This window comes from Octopus sinensis, linkage group LG23 (genome assembly GCF_006345805.1).
Source record: "Octopus sinensis linkage group LG23, ASM634580v1, whole genome shotgun sequence".
Lineage (NCBI taxonomy): Eukaryota > Metazoa > Mollusca > Cephalopoda > Octopoda > Octopodidae > Octopus > Octopus sinensis.
In genome coordinates, this window is record NC_043019.1 from 12122947 (window position 1) to 12144773 (window position 21827).

At 39.3% G+C, this 21827-nt stretch overlaps 2 protein-coding genes across 2 annotated transcripts in view; one reads left to right on the forward strand and one right to left on the reverse strand.

The window, feature by feature from the left end:
- Nucleotides 1–5340, reverse strand: part of LOC115223688 (adenine DNA glycosylase-like) — a 31901-nt gene extending 26561 nt beyond the window's left edge. The window contains exons 1-2 of the mRNA XM_036512548.1: nucleotides 5218–5340; nucleotides 1839–1966 (exon numbers count right to left, since the gene is read on the reverse strand). Of these exons, the coding sequence (XP_036368441.1) occupies nucleotides 1839–1966; nucleotides 5218–5245 (156 nt within the window). The 5' untranslated portion in view covers nucleotides 5246–5340. The remainder of the gene's footprint in view (nucleotides 1–1838; nucleotides 1967–5217) is intronic.
- Nucleotides 5341–14963: 9623 nt separating this feature from the next.
- The window catches only part of LOC115223517 (solute carrier family 35 member E1 homolog), a gene marked incomplete at its 3' end in the record, with an annotated part of 28135 nt that continues 21271 nt past the window's right edge, over nucleotides 14964–21827 (forward strand). The window contains exon 1 of the mRNA XM_029794145.2: nucleotides 14964–15744. Coding sequence (XP_029650005.2) covers nucleotides 15408–15744 — 337 coding nt within the window. The remainder of the gene's footprint in view (nucleotides 15745–21827) is intronic.

The window sequence follows — 21827 nt, forward strand, 5'->3', positions numbered from 1 at the left end:
CAAAAAGTTTGAAAAGCACTGACTTAGATGATCTAATTAGAGATGGAGGAGAATATTCTTGCAGTATGGTTGCTAGGATAAGAACAGGATGGAGAAAGTCCAGATTGTAAGATTTTTGTGTACAAACAGCTGTGCTACATGGTAGTAAAATGTAGGTCCTGAATGCTATATTGTTTTGAAGTTGTCTCCATACAGGATTGGCCTGGTTAATAAAATCATAGTGGTACTGAACCCAGAACCATGTAGTTGGGAAGCAAGCTTCTTTATTTCATTATACTGGCCATAAGGCCTTACACACAGAAAGGAAGCAGCAGGCTGGATGTAGACATAATGTTATATGAAATGAAAATGATGAAACACTGCCAGATCAGACTGGAGCCTGGTGCAGCCTCATGGCTTCCCAGACCCCAGTCAAACCGTCCAACCCATGCTAGCATGGAAAACGGACGTTAAACGATGATGATGATGATAATGTATATCTATAGGCACAGGCGTGGCAGTATGGTAAGAAACTTGCTTCCCTTTGGGAGCACCTTTGGCCTGCACACAGGATCCCGAATGGCCTCTGCAGATAGCTGTGGAGGTCACAACGTTGCCCGTAAATAGGCTGAAGGGACTCAATGAGGAATATTGCTTGTACCTGGGCGATGTCGACATGGTACCCACTTTGATCTTGAATGAGGCATGGGTGATGGTGGAGTATGCGGACACAAGCGGTGTTGAGGAGGATTAGTGATAAGAGGTTGAAAAGCCTCGGTCTTATTGGAAGTTTCGAGCTGGGAAAGAAAGGTAAGAGGCTTAGCACCTCATTTTGTTACCGAATATTGTGAACAGTGTAGAGGTTTGTTACCTCATGAACAATATAGAGATCAATGTTCTCGGGAAAACCTCTACACTCGGAACTTCCAATAACACCGAGGCTTTTCAACCTCTTATCACTAATCCTCCTCAACATCGCTTGTGTCCGCATACTCCGCCATCACCTATGCCTCATTCAAGATCAAAGTGGGTACCATGTCGGCATCGCCCAGGTACAAGCAATATTCCTCATTGAGTCCCTTCAGCCTATTCACGGGCAACGTTGTGACCTCCACAGCTATCTGCAGAGGCCATTCGGGATTCTGTGTGCGGGCTAAAGGTGCTCCCAAAGGGAAGCAAGCTTCTTACCATACTGCAACGCCTGTGCTTTATATATATACATCATCATCATCGTTTAATGTCAGTTTTCCATGCTAGCATGGGTTGGACGGTTCAACCGGGGTCTGGGAAGCCATGAGGCTGCACCAGGCTCCAGTCTGAACTGGCAGTGTTACTACAGCTGGATGCCCTTCCTAACACCAACCACTCTGTGAGTGTAGTGGGTGCTTTTTACATGCCACTGGCACAGGGGCCAGAGGAGGCTGGCAACAACCACGATCGGTTGGTGCTTCTTATGTGCCACCAGTATATATATATATATATATATTATATATATATATACTCTTTTACTTGTTTCAGTCATTTGACTGTGGCCATGCTGGAGCACTGCCTTTAATCAAGCAACTCGATCCTGGCACTTATTCTTTGTAAGCCCAGTACTTATTCTATCGGTCTGTTTTGCCGAACCGCTAAGTGATGGGGACGTAAACACACCATACCAGTTGTCAAGCAATGCTAGAGGGACAAACACAGACACACAAACACACACATGCATATATATATATATATATACATATATACGTCGGGCTTCTTTCAGTTTCCGTCTACCAAATCCACTCACAAGGCTTGGTCGGCCCGAGGCTATAGTAGAAGACACTTGCCCAAGGTGTCACGCAGTGGGACTGAACCCGGAACTCTACCTGTTTTCTCCAAGGTAAATCTCGTTTATTTCTGCCATACCACTGCAATAACTGTTGTCGTACGCTGGTAACTTCTTCTTGGGTGAAATCATGATATTTCGTGAGAGCAATTGTCTTTATAGAATTTTCTGGAAGAGACAAAAACAAAATCGTAATTCCAAGTGGTTGCAAAGTTTAAACTACTTCCCCGAACAGCTAAATATAGCCTCTACAATAAAAAAACTTGTTCTGGTGCCGTCTCTCAAACTTTTACCGTTTAGCATTCGGACTTCTCTGTCGAATGCAAAACTTATATATTCACATTGTTTTGAATTAATCATGCTTTATCTTGTAACTTTGAGATTTTGATGATGTGATTGCATATTTTTAGAATGACATTGTAGAGTAGGTACAAGAGGCCAGAGCTAGCTGATTAGATGGTGAGTAATAAACAGTGTCTTCAGGTTCTGGTTAAATTCAATGATTTAGTTTATGTCTTCTTTTCAAGTACAGCTTGATGCATTGGTGAACAGTCAATGGTGTTGGAAAGCCTAAGGATTAAAGATCATCATCATCATCATATAACATCCGCTTTCCATGCTGGCATGGGTTGGATGATTTGACTGAGGTCTGGCGAACCAGATGGCTGCACCAGGCTTCAATCTTGATCTGGCAGAGTTTCTACAGCTGGATGCCCTTCCTAACGCCAACCACTCCGAGAGTGTAGTGGGTTCTTTTACGTGCCACCGGCACGGGGGCCAGTCAGGTGGTGCTGGCAACGAACTCGCTCGAATCTTTTTACACATGCCACCAGCACAAGTGCCAGTAAGGTGACGTTGGTAACGATCACGCTCGAATGGTGCCCTTTTACATGCCACCAGCATGGAAGCCAGTTAGTCGCTCTTGCAACGACCACGCTCAGATGGTGCTCTTAGCACCCTACTAGCACGGGGCACAAGTGCTAGTAAGGCAACGCTGGTAATGATCACACTCGAATGGTGCCTTTTATGCGCCACTGGCATGGAAGCTGGTTAGCTGCTCTGTCAACGATCACACTCGTATGGTGCTCTTTGCACCCCGCTAGCACAGATGTCAGTCATCGAATTTGATTTCGATTTCATGATGTAGTTGAGAAAAAGTTAGCCAACTCGGAAGACTGGAAATTATCAGAATATTGAAAAAGAATCATCCATATCATGATGGTTTGTGCCATGTATCAACATGTCGACATCATTCGACTAAAAATTCTTCAAGGTGGTGCCCCAGCATGGCCACAGCCTAAATGTAATATTCATTTAATAATAATAATAATAATAATTGTGTACAGTGCTCAGGTGCACTACAACTCATCTAAAGTGTATATATAATCAGGTGTAGTTTCGACGGATTTCGGGAAGCATGAGGGCCTTAAAGGATGCAGTGTCATGGCAGTCAACAACTGATGCAGGCAGTTTTTCCACGCTTCAGCAACCCTGAGCGTGAAAAAATGTTTCCGAAGTCATGGGAGCTGTGCTGTTTTCTGACTTTGTAGGCATGTCCACATGGTTAGACACATGGAGATCAAAAGGTGTTCAGTGTTGTTGTTGGTGAGGTGGTTGATAACCTTGTGGGTGTTTACCAAGTCCGTCGCTAGACGCCGGAGCTTCAGTGAATCCATGCCCAGGGAAACAAGGCGCTCAGAATATGGTAGGTGTCTGATGGAGGGTATGCGTTTGGTTGCACGTCTCTGGACAGATTCCAGGAGGTCAATGTTCTGAGCAAGATAGGGATTCCAAACTGATGATGCGAATTCCAAGTGTGGTCGTACCATAGCTGTATACAGTTTTAAATAGATGGCTGGAGAGCGGCTAACAAAAGTCTTGCTGAGTAATGCCAAGACACCCTCGGCCTTCTTGACAATTTTAGAGATATGCTTTGTCCAACGCAAATCACTGCTGACAGTGATGCCTAGGTCACGCTCGCAAGAGGATTTCTTGATATCAGTGTTGGGAGGGAGTAATGGACGCAGGGTTTTTTCTCCAAAATGCATGGTGGTATACTTGTCCACAGCCAGTTTCAGTTGCCAGTCTGTGATCCATTGCTGCATTTAATACTCTTTACTCTTTTACTTGTTTCAGTCATTTGACTGTGGCCATGCTGGAGCACCGCCTTTTTTAGTCGAGCGAATCGACCCCAGGACTTATTCTTTGTAAGCCCAGTACTTATTCTATCGGTCTCTTTCTCATGGGAAAGGAGAGATTTTTTTTTTCATTTCTTAAAATTTTTATGTTATTTTAGATAACGGAAATTACAATTCTGAAAATAATTTCTTTTCCAAAAATTGTATTTTTTTTATTTTTTTACATTTTTGTCTATCCTCCCCTTGTACCCTTTTCTTTTTCCACGTAGTGCAACAGTTTGAGTAACTAAACTCCGTTAAAATATGGGTATAACTACAAGTGTGTACCCACCCACCCCACCGCTGTTTTCCCTTCATAACTTTCTGAAAGATGGATAAACCGGTACTACTTAAGAAGAGTGGTCCCGGTGCGCGCACTCGTATACTTTGCGCATCCGCGCTAGCTAGTCGTGACTAGACGATCCTACAACGACTACCTAGGAAAGTAAATAAAACACAAAATAAATAAATTTTTTACACAAAGTAAATAATTTTTGGCGAAAACTTCGGTATATGTACCGGTGTAAGTACCGGATACATTTCAAAAAAGTGTTGTTTTTCTTTATATATGGGGGGGTTAGGGTTTGTGTTAGGGGGAGAAAAGGGTTTGTGTTAGGGCTGGGAGAAAAGGGTTTCTGTTATCTTCAGAAATGTAAATAAAGTCACGTGTGTACATATATCGAAGCATCGCCTAATTTTTTTATAACAAAATATATAAAACACAAAAACACGAAGTAAAACATTTTTTTAAACAAAGTAAATAAAACACAAATATAAAAAGGATCGGCTAGTCACGACTCGCTAGCGCGGATGCGCGCACCGGGACCACTCTTCTTAAGTAGTACAGATAAACCTATATTCTAATGAAACTGTCAACAAGTACGTTTCAGATGGTGTAGATTGCGATTACATCGTAATTTAATGTGATAAAAAAAAAAAAAAGGTGGGAGGGACGGATAATTCTACAGGTCTGATCAAAATGTAAAGGGAAACTAATCCTTTCTACACCCTAAAACAATTATTCGCAACAAATCCCAAAATCACCGTAATCTACATCATCTAAAATGCATCTCTGTAAAATTTCTTTTAAAAATTTCCAGTTTTCAGAAAGTTATAAAGAAACAAAGTCGGTGGGGAACACACTTGAGTAGTTAGGCTAAAATTCGTCAAACTACCTATATTTATGTGTGTGCATGCAAATATATACATATATATATAAAAGACACTGATATAGATACGTACTTTTCGGAATCTTCGAAATATTCTTCATAATTCAATTAAAAACGTCCTGAAGGTTTTCGTTATTAAAAAATAAGGTGAGACAAAAGTGCAAGTGATTGCTTACATAACAACATTGAATATACCGCCAATAAATGAATGAAAGACGGTGTGAGGAGAAAAAAGTCGACTTTTACTCTGTATTCCGGGTGGACGAACTAGGGGCTAACTGAATTTCTATTATTTTTATTGTGAAGGCGCATGGCTCAGTGATTAGAGCGTCGAGCTTACGATCGTGAGGTTGTGAGTTCGATTCCCGGACCGGCCTGCGTGTTGTGTTCTTGAGCAAGACACTTTATTTCACGTTGCTCCAGTTCTCTCAGCTGTAGAAATGAGTTGTGACATCAGAGATGCCAAGCTGTATCGGCCTTTGCCTTTCTCTTGGATAACATCAGTGGTGTGGAGAGGTATGTATGGGCGACTGCTGGCCTTCCATAAACAACCTTGTCCGGACTTGTACCTCGGAGGGTAACTTTCTAGGTGCAATCCTATGGTCTGTGTCATGACCGAAGGGGGTCTCCCATTATTTTTTTTGTTTATAAGGATGGTCATTATAGCATTAATAATCACATGCACTGCTTCAATTTCACTTCTTTTATTATCATTAATTAATTAGTTAACCATTTAAATAATGAATCGAATTTTTGATTAATTGTTCGGTCGATTAATCATTTATGTTCGTCAAAGTCTTTTTGTCATCAATGACACCTCTACTCCTGGCCGCGAAAATTTTTTTCCTACGAGAGTTCCGGACCCTAGTATTGAACTCATTTGCATACAGCCAATCAGAGCTGACCTCGACCTTATTGTCGAGTTAAGACAAGGTATTAGATTTGCATCTATACCTATTATCGGATTTTGTTAGGGGATCATATGGTAAAAATGTGGATCACACAAATGGCACCCGTGCCTGTGGCACATAAAAGCACTTTTCGAGTGTTGGGCCTCACTGAGGCAACGACCGAGACCATTTGGCATTATGCCATTCTTCGAGTGTTGAGCCTCACGGAGGCAATGACCAAGTCCATTTGGCATTATGTTGTTCTTGAGAAGACCCACCAATCCAAGTAAAACCGTCTCCCCTTACTGCTTTACAAAGTAAACAACAACACAAATTACTACGCAGATGCAGCTATGGTTGGAACAAGAACAAGAACAACAAGCATTCTTAAAAGAGAGAAAGAGGCGCAGGAGTGGCTGTGTGGTAAGTAGCTTGTTTACCAACCACATGGTTCCGGGTTCAGTCCCACTGTGTGGCACCTTGGGCAAGTGTCTTCTACTATAGCCTTGGGCCGACCAAAGCCTTGTGAGTGGATTTGGTAGACGGAAACTGAAAAGAAGCCCGTCGTATATATGTATATACATATCTATGCATGTGTGTGTTTGTCCCCCTCGCATTGCTTGACAACCGATGCTGGTTTGTTTATGTCCCCGTTACTTAGTGGTTCGGCAAAAGAGACCGATAGAATAAGTACTAGGCTTACAAAAGAATTAGTCCCGGGGTCGAGTTGCTCGATTAAAGGCGGTGCTCCAGCATGACTGAAACAAGTAAAAGAGTAAAAGAGTAAAGAGTAAAGAAGCATGTATGAACTCCATTCTCCAGACTGAAATACAAGCTTCTGCATAATTATGTGAATGTTCTGATATGCAGATGTATAGATAAATGTTTATAAATACACAGTTTGGAGTTGGTTTTAATATGGGACAGCATGCAGCCTGAATATCACACCAATTAATCAGGCGTGTCTTGCTAGTCACAATTTTAATGATAAGGAAAAATTTAGTAAAATAACTTTGTCGTTATTAAGCTAGCGTTTGGAACATAAATTAACATGAAATTATGACGGGAAGTTTTAATTTAGCCAATTAGTATTCAGATTTCTCTGACAAGTACAATTCTTATTTATTGACATTGTTTTCAATTAATCATGCATTATCTCATAGCTTTGAGATTTTAATGATATGACTGGTTATTTTTAGAATGACATTGTATGGTAGGTATGAGAGGCTGAATCTAGCCAGTTTGAAGATTACATAGGTATAATATTTTGGCTGGATACGGCTGGTTTAAATGCTAAAGAATTAGACCACTTTAGAAAGTTTGTATCATTGAGCTAAAAACCCTTTCGGATGGAAAAGAAGTCAAAGTTTCAAGAAAAATTTCTTGAAACTGTTCCCCATAAATTTTTGAAAAATTTTTCGAAAAAATCTCCCCAAAATTTTTGAAAAATTCCTAAAAATCTATTTTCAGCCATAGCTTTCTGACGGCGTCTAACAAAAAAAAAAACAAGATAAAGAAAAGTGGAATGAAGCAGAGAGTTTCACGGGAAAGACAAACTGAGAGAGAGAGAGAGAGAGAGAGTAAGTGACGACGTTCATAAAATATAAAATATAAAATGTTTTGTCTTTTTTTAAACACGAGATATAGTGTTCAAATTCAGGATGTTTTTGAAAGACACTATATTTTATAATCTTAGTATATATACTTTCTCACACAACAATTACAATACATTTATTTTAAATCATTTATTTATTTTAAATCGTTCATCTTTCTCCCCCTCTCTCTCACACACATTACTTTGGGTGCGAAAGAGTTTTGTTTTTATTTTACGCCGAGTAAAAAAGTGTTTTGTTGACAATCCATTTATTTAACAACAAAGAAACAAAGAGGTGAGTAGCAATTTGTCAGTGAATTGCACAATATAAATGGGTACAATTTCCGAGGCTTCCACCACACCCACTCTGTTTCACGGATCACAAAAGGGTTTTGTAGCATATTAGGAGGCCAGAGTAGTTGATTCCACGCAAAAAAAAACCGATTATTTTTCTTAGTGAAAATCGTGCGAGTGTTAATCTACAAATTTAACAACATTTTTTCCATTCATTTCTGTTTATGAACATGCACAAAATATGCAATAGGTGCACGTATGTACATGTGTGTTCGTGTCTGTTGCCCATTTACATTTATATTATATTATATTATATATAGGCGCAGGAGTGGCTGTGTGGTAAGTAGCTTGCTAACCAACCGCATGGTTCCGGGTTCAGTCCCACTGTGTGGCACCTTGGGCAAGTGTCTTCTACTATAGCCTCGGGCTGACCAAAGCCTTGTGAGTGGATTTGGTAGACGGAAACTGAAAGAAGCCCGTCGTATATATGTATATATATATATGTGCGTGTGTGTGTTTGTGTGTCTGTGTTTGTCCCTCTAGCATTGCTTGACAACCGATGCTGGTGTGTTTATGTCCCCGTTACTTAGCGGTTCGGCAAAAGAGACCGATAGAATAAGTACTGGGCTTACAAAAGAATAAGTCCCGGGGTCGAGTTGCTCGATTAAAGGCGGTGCTCCAGCATGGCTGCAGTCAAATGACTGAAACACGTAAAAGAGTAAACAGTAAAGAGCATATATATAATATATATATAATATAACCAATTTCAACGGATTTTGCCCAAATTTGATGTCGATATTACTTAGTTTGGTTTGAAATAAAGAACTTGATTAGCTTAATAATTGTAACTTAATCCCGGGCAAGGCCAGGTTATACTGCTAGTATATATATAAATACTGGTAGGGTACACGCTGATGACAGGTCAATACCCAGAAACTTGAGGCCGTGTGTATGATAGGTTGAAGACAAGAAGGATGGCTTCCCTTTGCAAATACTGATGGGGCACAGAAAGTGTGTCAATAGCCAGCTGGATGAGGTGTCCTCCGGGGGTTACAAGCTACAGTAACATCCACCCTTAGGGGTTAGCCACATTTAAGTGGCAAATATACTTCACGATGTTGTGCAGCTACTGTTTATACCTCGCTCAGAGATTTATTATTGCTTGTTTACACCTTTTCGATATCAGTGACCTTGCTTCCACACCTGATAATTCTTCCCTAGTTCTGGTAATGATTCAGCTATAAGAGCAAGGTCATAAGCATAGAGGAGCTCCCAAGGACACCCTGTCTTGAATTCCTCTGTTATTGCCTGGAGGACTATGAAGAACAAGAGGGGGCTAAGGACTGATCCTTGGTGAACCCCTACTTGTACCCTGAATTCTTCACTATACTCATTGCCAACCTCACCTTACTGGCAGCATCCCTGTACATGGCATGTACAGCTCTTGCCAACCACTTATCTATCCCTAGTTTCTGCATTGACCACCAGATAAGAGATTTTTTTTTTCTCATTATCCATTTTATTTTTCCAGATGATGACAGTAATATAAGTGGCAGTCTAGTGCTTGGTTTGATTTAACACTTTTGATATCAACCTGCCAGAAATTGCTTTTAGCTATATGATACAAACTTTCTAAAGTGGTCTAACTCTCTAGCATTTAAACCAGCCATATCCAGCCAAAATGTTATACCTATGGAGATGTACTCGCATAGCAAGTGATTTGATCTGAGATCGTGTGCTGAAACGAAAACAATTGCAGCGTGGAGGTGTTTGTAAGCCATTTAAGAAACACACAAAAGCCATTCGATTCACTTCAACATTTAAGTTTAATTTGTCAAAATATTTTCGTCGCTAAAATCCGCGACCTGTTCACTGACAGAAATTAAACTTAAATGTTGAAGTGAATCGAATGGCTTTTGTGTGTTTCTTAAATGGCTTACAAACACCTTCCATGCTGCAATTGTTATACCTATATAATCTTCAAACTGGCTAGATTCAGCCTCTCATACCTACCACACAATGTCATTCTAAAAATAACCAGTCATATCATCAAAATCTTGAAGTTATGAGATAATGCATGATTAATTCAAAACAATGTCAATAAATAAGAATTGTACTTATCAGAGAAATCTGAATACTAAGTGACTAAATTATTTATTTATTGATTTTTTGAATAATATTTATTATAGTATATTTAAATTTTTCTATTTAATATGGATAATGTCTTTCACTATAGAATTGCTTAATAGAGGTTATTTCTCTTAATTATATACAGTCTTGCCTAAATTATGATTTCAAATTTTGACACAAAGCCAGCAATTTCTGGGGAGGGTTGTGAGTCAATTACATCGACCCCAGTGATCAACTGGTACTTATTTTATTGACCCTGAAAGGATAAAAATAAAGTCAACCTCGGCAGAATTTAAACATAGAATGTGAAGATGGATGAAATGCCGCAAATCATGTTACCTGGCGAGCTAACGATCCGGCAAGTTTGCAGTCTTGCCAAATATTGACCTAATAATATACATATATGTAGATAAGTAGCTTGTGGTGGTGGTGTGCATCAGCCTAATTTATTCAGTGAAATTCATGAGTTTGAATAAATTATTTCCATGTCGTGATCTACAAATGTTACCAGATTTATGATCTTCATTAGCATAAATATCTATCTTAAAGCTTTCATTTTTGTTTAGCCCCAGGTTAGCTGCCATCTGGGTGAGACATGATCAAACAAATTCTAACAATAACATTTGTTTTTTTTTTTCTTTTATCTATTTAGGTGCAATAGTATTCAAGGGCAGCAGTATTCATCATCATCATTTAGCGTCCGCTTTCCATGCTAGCATGGGTTGGACGGTTCAACTGGGGTCTGTGAAGCCAGAAGGCTGCATCAGGCCCAGTCTGATCTGGCAGTGTTTCTACGGCTGGATGCCCTTCCTAACGCCAACCACTCCGCGAGTGTAGTGGGTGCTTTTTACGTGCACAATGTGTCAAATATATCTTGGTCATGGCCATCACATCGACCCAGGATATGTTATCCAATAAGTTTGGCTCTTTTTAAAGAGGATTAGACTGATCCTGCTGGTGGTGTAAAGCACTCATGGTGGAACTATATAAAAGTGCCCATGCAGTTCCCTGTAAAAGTGCCCACATGGTGCCACATAAAAGCATCCATGTGGTGCCTCGTAAAAGCACCCAGCACACTCTGTAAAGTGGTTGGCATTAGGAAGGGCATCCAGCTGTAGAAACTATGCCAAATCAGACTGGAACCTGGTGCAGCTTGCCAGCTCCGGTCAAACCATCCAACCCATGCCAACATTGACAATGAATATTAAATGATGATGATGATGATGATATATCAATATGTGACCGCGTGTGTATCGTTGGCGATTTTCTTTCTCCATCTTCCCTTCCTTGGATTTTCCCTTTTTCTATGTTTCTAACAAAGAGCTCCGCCCCAAAACGTTAAATCCTCCTTCTTTCTTTCCTTTCCTGAGCATCCAATAACACTATACTTGTTCCACGTCTTCGTGTTGTTGTGTTTTCTCTTTGTTCATATTTGGATTAACTATATGTATACACACACACACACACACACACACACGCATATACTCTTTTACTTGTTTCAGTCATTTGACTGCGGCCATGCTGGAGCACCGCCTTTAATCGAGCAACTCAACCCCGGGACTTATTCTTTTGTAAGCCCAGTACTTATTCTATCGGTCTCTTTTGCCGAACCGCTAAGTGACGGGGACGTAAACACACCAGCATCGGTTGTCAAGCAATGCTAGGGGGACAAACACAGACACACAAACATATATATATATACATATATACGACAGGCTTCTTTCAGTTTCCGTCTACCAAATCCACTCACAAGGCATTGGTCGGCCCGGGGCTATAGCAGAAGACACTTGCCCAAGGTGCCACGCAGTGGGACTGAACCCGGAACCATGTGGTTGGTAAACAAGCTACTTACCACACAGCCACTCCTGCGCCTGTTAAACAATATGCTATGCTTACTGGACCTAGGTTTCCCAAGCGGTCACCCATCTTAACTCCGGTGATCAGACGAGAACCGGTGCTTTCAACGTGATATGTCCGTAAGATATATATATATATAAAGGGTAAAGACCCCCTTCGGTCATGAGTGACCATGGGTTTGCACCTAGAGAGTTACCCTCTGAGGCACAAGTCTGGGCAAGGTTGTTTTATGGAAGACCAGTAGTCGCCCATGCATACCAGCCTCCCCTCTCCACGCCACCAGTGTTATCCAAGGGAAAGACAAAGGTCGATACAGCTTGGCACCTGTGACGTCGCAACTCATTTCTACAGCTGAGTGAACTGGAGCAACGTGAAATAAAGTGTCTTGCTCAAGAACACAACACGCAGCCCGGTCCGGGATTCGAGCTCACAACCTCACGATCGTAAGCTCGACGCTCTAACCACTGAGCCATGCGCCTTCACATATATATATATATATATATATATATTTCTACTCTAGGCACAAAGCCTTGAAAATTTTGGGGGGAGGGGGCTTGTTGATAACATCGACCTCAATGAATAACTGGTACTTATTTCATTGACCCTGAAAGGATGAAAGGCAAAGTCGACCTCGGCGGAATTTGAACTCAGAACGTAGCAGCAGACGAAATACCGCTAAGCATTTCACCCGGCGTGCTAATGGCTCTCTCTCTATATATATATATAGTCACAAGCAAGGTAGTGTGGTAAGAAACTAGCTTCCCAACTACATGGTTTTATGTTCAATTCCTATATGGTACCTTGTGCAAGTGTTTTCTACCATAGCCTTGGGCTGACCAAAGCCCTGTGAGTGAATTTGGCAGATGGAAACTGAAAGAAGCCTGTTGTATACATACACACACACATATAAGTTAACTGCTGCTTATCTGGCATCGTTGGGACTTGAAGAGTGCTGGATTAGTGATTCTGCCGAATTATCGATTAAGTATGGCAGGTCAGCCTAAGGCTATAATAGAAGACTAGCAGCACAGTCCGGCGTTGCCCGGGTATGTAAGAGCCCCTAGTAGGCAACGACTAATCCCAATCTAGTCCTTTCCCTCTAGGGAACGAAGGCGCATGTGTAGGTTGCAATGTCTTCTCTTCACTCGAATACTTCTGTGTATACGATGTTCCTAGCTGTCCCTTTGGGCGATAAAAAGGTCGAGTTGTGTCCCCTAGACAGAAAATGTGTTGCATATAAAAAGCTTAGATTCTCGACCCCATGTCGAATTTATCGATTTTTTTCAGAACTGGGGGAACTTTTCAAAATTTTCACTGTGTTAGTTTTGAATTATGACATTGGGCTATGTGTGTGTCAAATTTCATCAGAATCGGTTGAAAGCCGTGGTCAGGGTGAGGGTACAACCTGACAGACACACAGATACACAGACAGACAAACTGCCGTTTATATATAGAGAGATACTTGCCCAAGTTGTCACGCTGTGGGACCGAATCAGAAACCACATAGTTGTGTTGTAAAGCAAGCTTCTTAACCCCACAGCCATGCCTGCACCTATAATCGACAAAATTGTATTTTTTTTTCCTAATAGAGTGGACTTCAAGGTATCAAAGATTGCACGATTCTTTTTTTTTTTTTTTGGCTAAGGTGAGCCTAAAGTTTCGGGGGTTGAATTTGCATAGACAGGCAAATTTTACGACCTCGATTTTATATAATTTGTTACTCTTTTACTTGTTTCAGTCATTTGACTGCAGCCATGCTGGAGCACCGCCTTTAATCGAGCAACTCGACCCCGGGACTTATTCTTTTGTAAGCCCAGTACTTATTCTATCGGTCTGTTTTGCCGAACCGCTAAGTAACGGGGTCATAAACACACCAGCATCGGTTGTCAAGCAATGCTAGGGGGACAAACACACGCACGCATATATATATATACATATATACGACGGGCTTCTTTCAGTTTCCGTCTACCAAATCCACTCACAAGCCTTTGGTCGGCCCGAGGCTATAGTAGAAGATACTTGCCCAAGGTGCCACGCAGTGGGACTGAACCCGGAACCATGTGGTTACCAAATAAAGTGGAATTAAATGCAGTTTTATTCTCGTGTTTGCGATAGATATAAAACAACTTTTGGTAGTCAATTATCAAAAATGGATCTCCTCTGCGAAACAATGTATAATTCTATAAGGACGTCGGGTATCGGATTATGGCATGCACACAACCGTAACTCTGGTCTGTCATATTTACTTACGCTACAGAAGACCTTTTACTATTTGAAGAATTTTTACAATTACACCCGTCTCGCGAAATGGGTGTACTTTACTGGAAAAGTGGCTGTGTGGTAAGTAGCTTGCTAACCAACCACATGGTTCCGGGTTCAGTCCCCCTGCGTGGCATCTTGGGCAAGTGTCTTCTGCTATAGCCCCGGGCCGACCAATGCCTTGTGAGTGGATTTGGTAGACGGAAACTGAAAGAAGCCTGTCGTATATATGTATATATATATGTGTGTGTGTGTTTGTGTGTCTGTGTTTGTCCCCCTAGCATTGTTTGACAACTGATGCTGGTGTGTTTACGTCCCCGTCACTTAGCGGTTCGGCAAAAGAGACCGATAGAATAAGTACTGGGCTTACAAAAAGAATAAGTCCCGGGGTCGAGTTGCTCGACTAAAGGCGGTGCTCCAGCATGACCGCAGTCAAATGACTGAAACGAGTAAAAGAGTAAATAATCTGCAAGAGGTTAACGGCGTAGCTAGAACTAGCTGTAGAATTCTCCTCATTCGTCTTAAATAAAGAAAGGAGACATTACGTAATGTAGGCAGAGACATTCCTGACAAGACAGGACAGGACTGTCACGGCTACAAAGCCTTTGAATTAGTTGGCCTTGGGCTAAATCACAAAGCAGTAACTAGGTTGCAACAGCTAGAACCCGGAAGTTATGGTAAGGGAGATCACTCGCAATAACTGTGTCTTTCTTTCTTTCCCACGAACCTCTCACCCTCTTGGTTTTCTATGTCTTTCTCTTTATCCCTCCCACTCTCTCTCTCTCTCTCTCTGCACATGTTTCTCTCTCTCTTTCTAGTGCCAGCCAGCCAGCCAGTCAGACCGGCCGACTGGCTTTCAGCATTTGTTTTCAACGTGTCTCTTAATTTCGAAGTCTTTGACACAACCAGAGGACAGCTGTCAGTGGTCGGTATGGGAACCTAATCGGTCAAGGATCACATACATATATATATGTATATATATATATATATGTATACATATATATATACATATTATATGCCTTTAAATACAAAACACTGCCTTAAAACCCTCTTAACATCAACACCATCACACAAAAAAAGATAGCACACACACATATACTCACATACATACATACAAACACATTCACATCATCATCATCAACATTATATATATATATATATAATCTTGTCATTATTTTCCGTTGTTGATTATTATTTACCTACTTATTTATTAATTTTTGGGGTGTATGATTCTCCCAAATGTGGAATGAAACCGTCTTTTTCGAGGCTATGAAAATCGTCGGATTATGTGTTATGTGGTATTCATCAAGCGCCAGCGGTAATATCGTAGGCAAGATGTTGCTCACGGACTTTCCTTATCCCATGACAGTAACCATGGTCCAATTGATCTCGATATCTGTCTACCTGACGCCGCTGTTACGCCTGAAATCGGTTTCGACCTCTTCTGGACATGTGGCCAGCATACCGCGAAACTATTACATGAAAATGATTATACCATTAGCGATGGGAAAGTTCCTGGCTTCTGTTTCTTCACACGTTAGTATATGGAAAGTTTCCGTGTCGTACGCACATACAGGTATGATATATATATATATATATTTTTTTTTTTATTGATATATAGACATATAGGCAATCTTTCGTCTCTAGTAGACCTTTCCGTCGATTTCCGTAAAAAAAATTTTTTTTTACATATGGGCTTGCAGGAACTTTTGAAGTAATGAGAGCGATTGTATGACGTGGGAATTTCTTTTGAAGTTACCGTGCATGGGAAGCATTGATGTGCGTGTGTGTGTGTGTGTTTGATGGGGTGTGGGAGACAGAAAGTATGTTGTGTAATCGACGGAAAGGTCTACTAGAGACGAAAGATAACATATATATATATATATATATATATATATATATATATATATATTGTGTATTTTATCCTGAGAGAACTTTTAACCAACGAAAATTGGAGCTTGTTGTTTCGATGTGTTAAGTTTTGTTGTCAACAAATTGTACATGCAGACGCGATACTGTGAAGTTACGTATGTGTGCATGTATGTATGTATGTCGAGGGACGGAGATGGATTTTCACAAATTCCTTGTGCTCCACGCAACTTAGATGCAAACTGGATATATTTTTACAAAATAAATATACCCAGAAAATCAAGTCAAACGATTTAACTTAGCACGACATAACTTTTTTTGACTTGTCACTTAGTCTCCAGTTTATATATATATATATATATATATATATATATATATATATAATATATATATATATATATAAATAATAGTGTGTTTCTATGTATTTATACAATTATGTATAATGCTAAAACTATAACCGAAACTATTGTCTATGATCCGATGTTTTTCTCATTTTTGTCTCTCTTCATCTCCCTATAGCAGTGCTTTTCAAACTTTTTGCTGGAGCGGAACCCCAAGGAAACATTCCACTGGCTCGAGGAACCCCTGTGCAATAATTTAATAGTCTTATGCACACATATCTGCACAGGAGAATTAAAAATTACTGCCGATTTTAGCAGTTTTGTAACTTCTTGCGGAACCCCTGGACTGTACTGACGGAACCCTAAGGTTCCCGGGAAGCCTGGTTGAAAACCACTGCCCTATAGATTTTCGTTCACCATTGTTTCTCCCCACAAAGATATCGACCCATCAAGGACTGCACGCCCCAAATCGAATTCGGCTTTCACTGACTCTTAGTTAAGTACCATAGGGTGTACAGAGCACAGCTGTAATTATTGCTCTGAAAAGCTAACGGTTGTTTTCAGTTCTTTTTTTCCCGTGGAGTTTAAATAGCGAGAGTTGCGACTTATTGACTGATTCTTCCTAATCACTAAATATATAATGTTAATAGCCATAATTTCATGTATTTTTTTTTGTACGTATCTGTGAAATCCATAGTTATGTGGGAACAGGGTTGTTGTATATTGGAAGAAAGAAGGTGCTCAGTCGACAGCTGGTGAAGACGACGATGTTTGAGTCCCCAACGTACGTGTAATGTGTGTATGTGAGAGAGAAAGAGAGAATATACGTGGAACTTCTTCACTATTAACAGTTATCTCATTGTTTTCATTATCCGAACTCTTACATAAACATGCTTGGCATTTATTTTCTGCACGGGTGACTATAATTATCTTCCATCCTCATCTTGTAACACAAAGAAGCATTGAAGTGTGCACCTTATACTCTGTGTACCCGATTCCTGGTATAATACACACTGACACATCTATCTATACCATTGGGTGTATTACCATAGTCACTCCTTAACCTCTTTTCATTGTAATTGAAGATATTTTGCACTTAATTTACACGAATATCAATGTACCACAATTACTATTACCAGTCGGGTCTTATTTCTTTGGGGAATTAAATTCATTGGGCAATAACTACTACGTCTTACTGAATGTATAAATGAATATACAAAGCCCTCTCCACTTCATCATGATCCTCCAAGCCATCACCAAGGGGTTTAAGACTGGCCGTTCATGGGAACTTCTATAAGCTGATGATCATTTGTGTATGGTGATTGTTGTATTGGGTGTGCTGCCACAACCAGTACCACCAAATTTCAAGAAGGGGTACAACAAAAGTTTTCCATTAAGATTTGTGGTTAAATTAATGAGTAAGTTTAATATTTATAATGAATTTGCCACTTTCGATGGGTGTGCAATGCACAGGTAACACACCCGGAATATATGCTCCTGCTGACCATCTAGTCTTCATAGCTGAATCTATAGAAGAATTAAAGAGACAATTTCAGGCATGGAAGCTGAACCTGGAATTGAGGAGCTTTACGGTAAACCCAGTAAAGACAATAATTTTAATAAACGGGAAAGAAAAGATCCTGGTACCTTCAGGGAAACAGCTTTGATCAATATGCAGAAAATGGGCAGGTGTAAATTGTATACACAGTACACGATGTAAGTTATGGATATATAAGAGATATGGTGGAATCCTGGCAGATTATCTGAGAATGTAAGCTTCATATGTGATAGATGCGTTGGAGCAGTACATACTAATACACCTGAAATTGAATCTCTTAAATGTCCTGATGATTCATTAGAAATAGTTGATAGCTTTTGTTACCTAGGAGATGCAGTTAGAAAATGAAGTGGTTGCTCTGAAAGTATAGTTGCTTAAGAACTGGTTGAAGAAAAGGAGCCACTGCCAGTGTTGGTAATAGAGAGCTTTTCCCTTAGAGTAAGGGGCAGATTGTATGATGCTTGTGTTAGAACTGAAATGCTGCATGGTAGAGAAATGTGGGCCTTGAATACAGAGGAGTTGAGAAGACTGGAGAGAAATGCTGTTAGATGTGCAATGTGAGTATGCAGAAAAGAATTGGTACAAAGGTGTTAAGTGAAGAACTAGGTATAAAAGGAATCAGATGTGTTCAGGAAAGAAGGGTGCACTAGTATGTATATTTGATGCATATAGATAGGGTAGTGGGGTAAAGGTCCTTCCTGAGTCATATGGGCTCATAGAGCCAGTTTCCTGGTTACCATGGTGTATACATTTCCTCACTCATGTGTGTATATATATATATATATATATATATATATATATATATATATTTATATATATATATATATATATCTAAGGTTGGTAACTAAGTTCCCGCCATTTTTTCCATTACTTGATGTAAGTAGCCATGTGGATCCCTCTACACGAACCTGCCCTGCCCACCTCTCTCATCTCTCATAGTATTTTCCTCATCCCTTAGCATGAAACTGACCTCCCACCCACCCCCAGAGATTGTGCTCCTGTAAATTGCACTGCACTGTCAATGGTGCAGGTGGCACAAAAAAAAATCACCCAGTCCATATTGTAAAGTGGTTAGCATCAGGAAGGGCATCCAGCTGCAAAAACTATTCCAAAGCAAACATTGGAGCATGATGAAGTCCTTGGACAAATCAGATCCTGCCAAACCATCCAACCTATGCCGTCATAGAACGTAGATGACATACTCTCTACATTAATTTCTACACCCATCTCTAACCATCTGACACTCTCCTCTTACACTCCGTGAGTGTAGTGGGTGCTTTTTATGTGCTACCGAAACAGGTGCCAGGGGAGGCTGGCAGCGGCCATGATCGGTTAGTGCTTTTTACGTGCCACCGACACCGAAGCCAGTCATGGCGGCGCTGGCATCAGCCACGTTTGGATGGTGCTTTTTACGTGCCACCTGCACAGGTATCACAACTACAATTTCCATTTGCTTATATTTATTTTATTATAAATACAAAACAACACCATGGAGGAACTGACATAAGCTTAAATAATAAACCATGATAGGTAAACCGCAATATTGCGAGGGATTATTGTACTTCCCATGCAAGGAAGGTGGCCGTGGTCTCAAATCTGTATTGTTGTCATCTAAAGCACAGATTGTGACACTGAAACAACATCTGCAGCAGAGGAAAGAGTCCCAATAATTATCTTGCCCAGTTTTGTGACCCTGAAGCCAACAACATAATTAGGATAGCTAATAAACTTGGGGAGAGATATGAAAAAAGAACTGATACAGATCTCTCCCAGAGGAGTGTTGGTGAAATCTGCTTATCAGAAAGAACAACAGAAGAGAAAAAAAGTGAACCATTTCACTGAGAAGATATTATTTGGCATGTAAAACAAAAACCACAGAAGGGATTGATCATGTCAACAGTTTGGCATGGTGTACTGACAAGTTTATGACATCCCACTTTGAAGGCCACATCCATGCAATCCAAAAATAAGAGATCTCTACTAAACATACATACATACATACATACATACATACATACATACATGCATACATACATACATGCATACATACATACATACATACATACATACATACATGCATGCATACATACATACATACATACATACATACATACATACATACATACACACATATGCACACATTAATTAAGTAATTAATTAGTTAATTAAAGCTAAAAACTGGTTCTTTCTCTGTTGGTGAGATAAACCCACGGTTACACACACAGACACAAATATTTCACGTGAGAAATGGGTTGAAAAAAATAAGCAAATAAATGAAAATAGAAATAAAAGCCGAGTCTGAACTGGAATTAACTTTAATAGGCAAGTGTAACCTGCACCTGGGAAATGACGACCTTTTTTTGAGGTAAAAATTGTATCAGTGAATGGTGGTAGAGGGAGTTTGTCGGGGGTGGGGTTGATGAGCTACCTAGTTGTGAAATGATGCATTCACATTCAGATACACCTGTACATACAAATATATATATATATATTATATATATATATATATAATATATATATTTATATATATAAGTAGAAAGATAAATTTTAATCAAAACATCAATACTGAACAGTATATATATATATATATATATATATATATATATATGTCTTTATATATAAAAGTGAAGTTGTGTGTCTGTCTCCTACGATTTAGATTCCTAACTACTCCCACATTTTGCGGTGCAGTTTAACCAAAATCGGGTATCTTATAGTCATGATTCATATCGAGCCCTTCTGGGTATTAGCGCGCGTCTACGATGAGTCTACGATTTAAAAAAAAATTTACCATCATTTTTTTCCATTTTAATGCATTTTTTTCGCTATTATATAAGGGAAGTAACTCTCTAAAAATGTCTACGATGAGTCAACGATTTAAAAAAAAATTACCATCATTTTTTTCCCATTTTTAATGCATTTTTTTGCTATTTTTTGGCTATAACTCTCTAAAAATGCTTATATAGTTATTTCCCTTACAAACCCGAGCAACGCTGGGCGATACTGCTAGTATATATATAAACTAGGATAAAATCCTTTTCTTCTTTTAAAAGCTGAAAAATTTGTCGGCAGCCAGCCATGAGGAATGAACTCACAGCCCTCCAATATCTGGTTGGAATGCTCATGGCTGGCTGCCGACAAATTTTTCTGCTTTTAAAAGAAGAAAAGGATTTTATCCTTTATATATATATATATACTGTTCAGTATCTACGCATTGATTAAAATTTCTCTTTCTACTTGTTCAACAATACATTTCAACACTTCGAAAACAAACTTGTTTGTTTACATCAGACATAATATATATATATATAAAAGTTTTTATGTTAGTTGAAAAGACATTAGCGTCTACTTCTAATTCAGTACGTGGCGAGGCAATTAGCTGACCCCTCATTATAATTATGTATATAATTATAGAATATTTCGTATAGTTTACCTGAAAGGTTTTTTTAATGTACTGACTACTTGTTAAAATTATTATTATTAATAATCTTACCCTATATTATTATTATTATAATTATAATTATATATATATATATATATATATATATTTGAGTAGTTGAATGAATTATCTTATTAAGGATAATTTGAATTAACCGGTACCTGGGTAGCAAATTCACATCAGAAAAAACATGGTTGAAGGGCATAGATTACGTGCTTTCGTGTGGAAATTTGTATATATATATTATATATATATATATATATATATATATATATTTTTTTTTTAAAGTCTTTGTTAAAATTACTTGACACAGTTAAAAAAAAAGTTGCTTTTTAAAAATCAATTTTTGTAAAAAAGATGTAAATTCATCAGAATGTCACTAACCATTTTTGGAAGAAGTTTCTTTCTGGTGTGTCTGAGCACTTTTGATTATCTTTTCAAACACATGTTCTTGA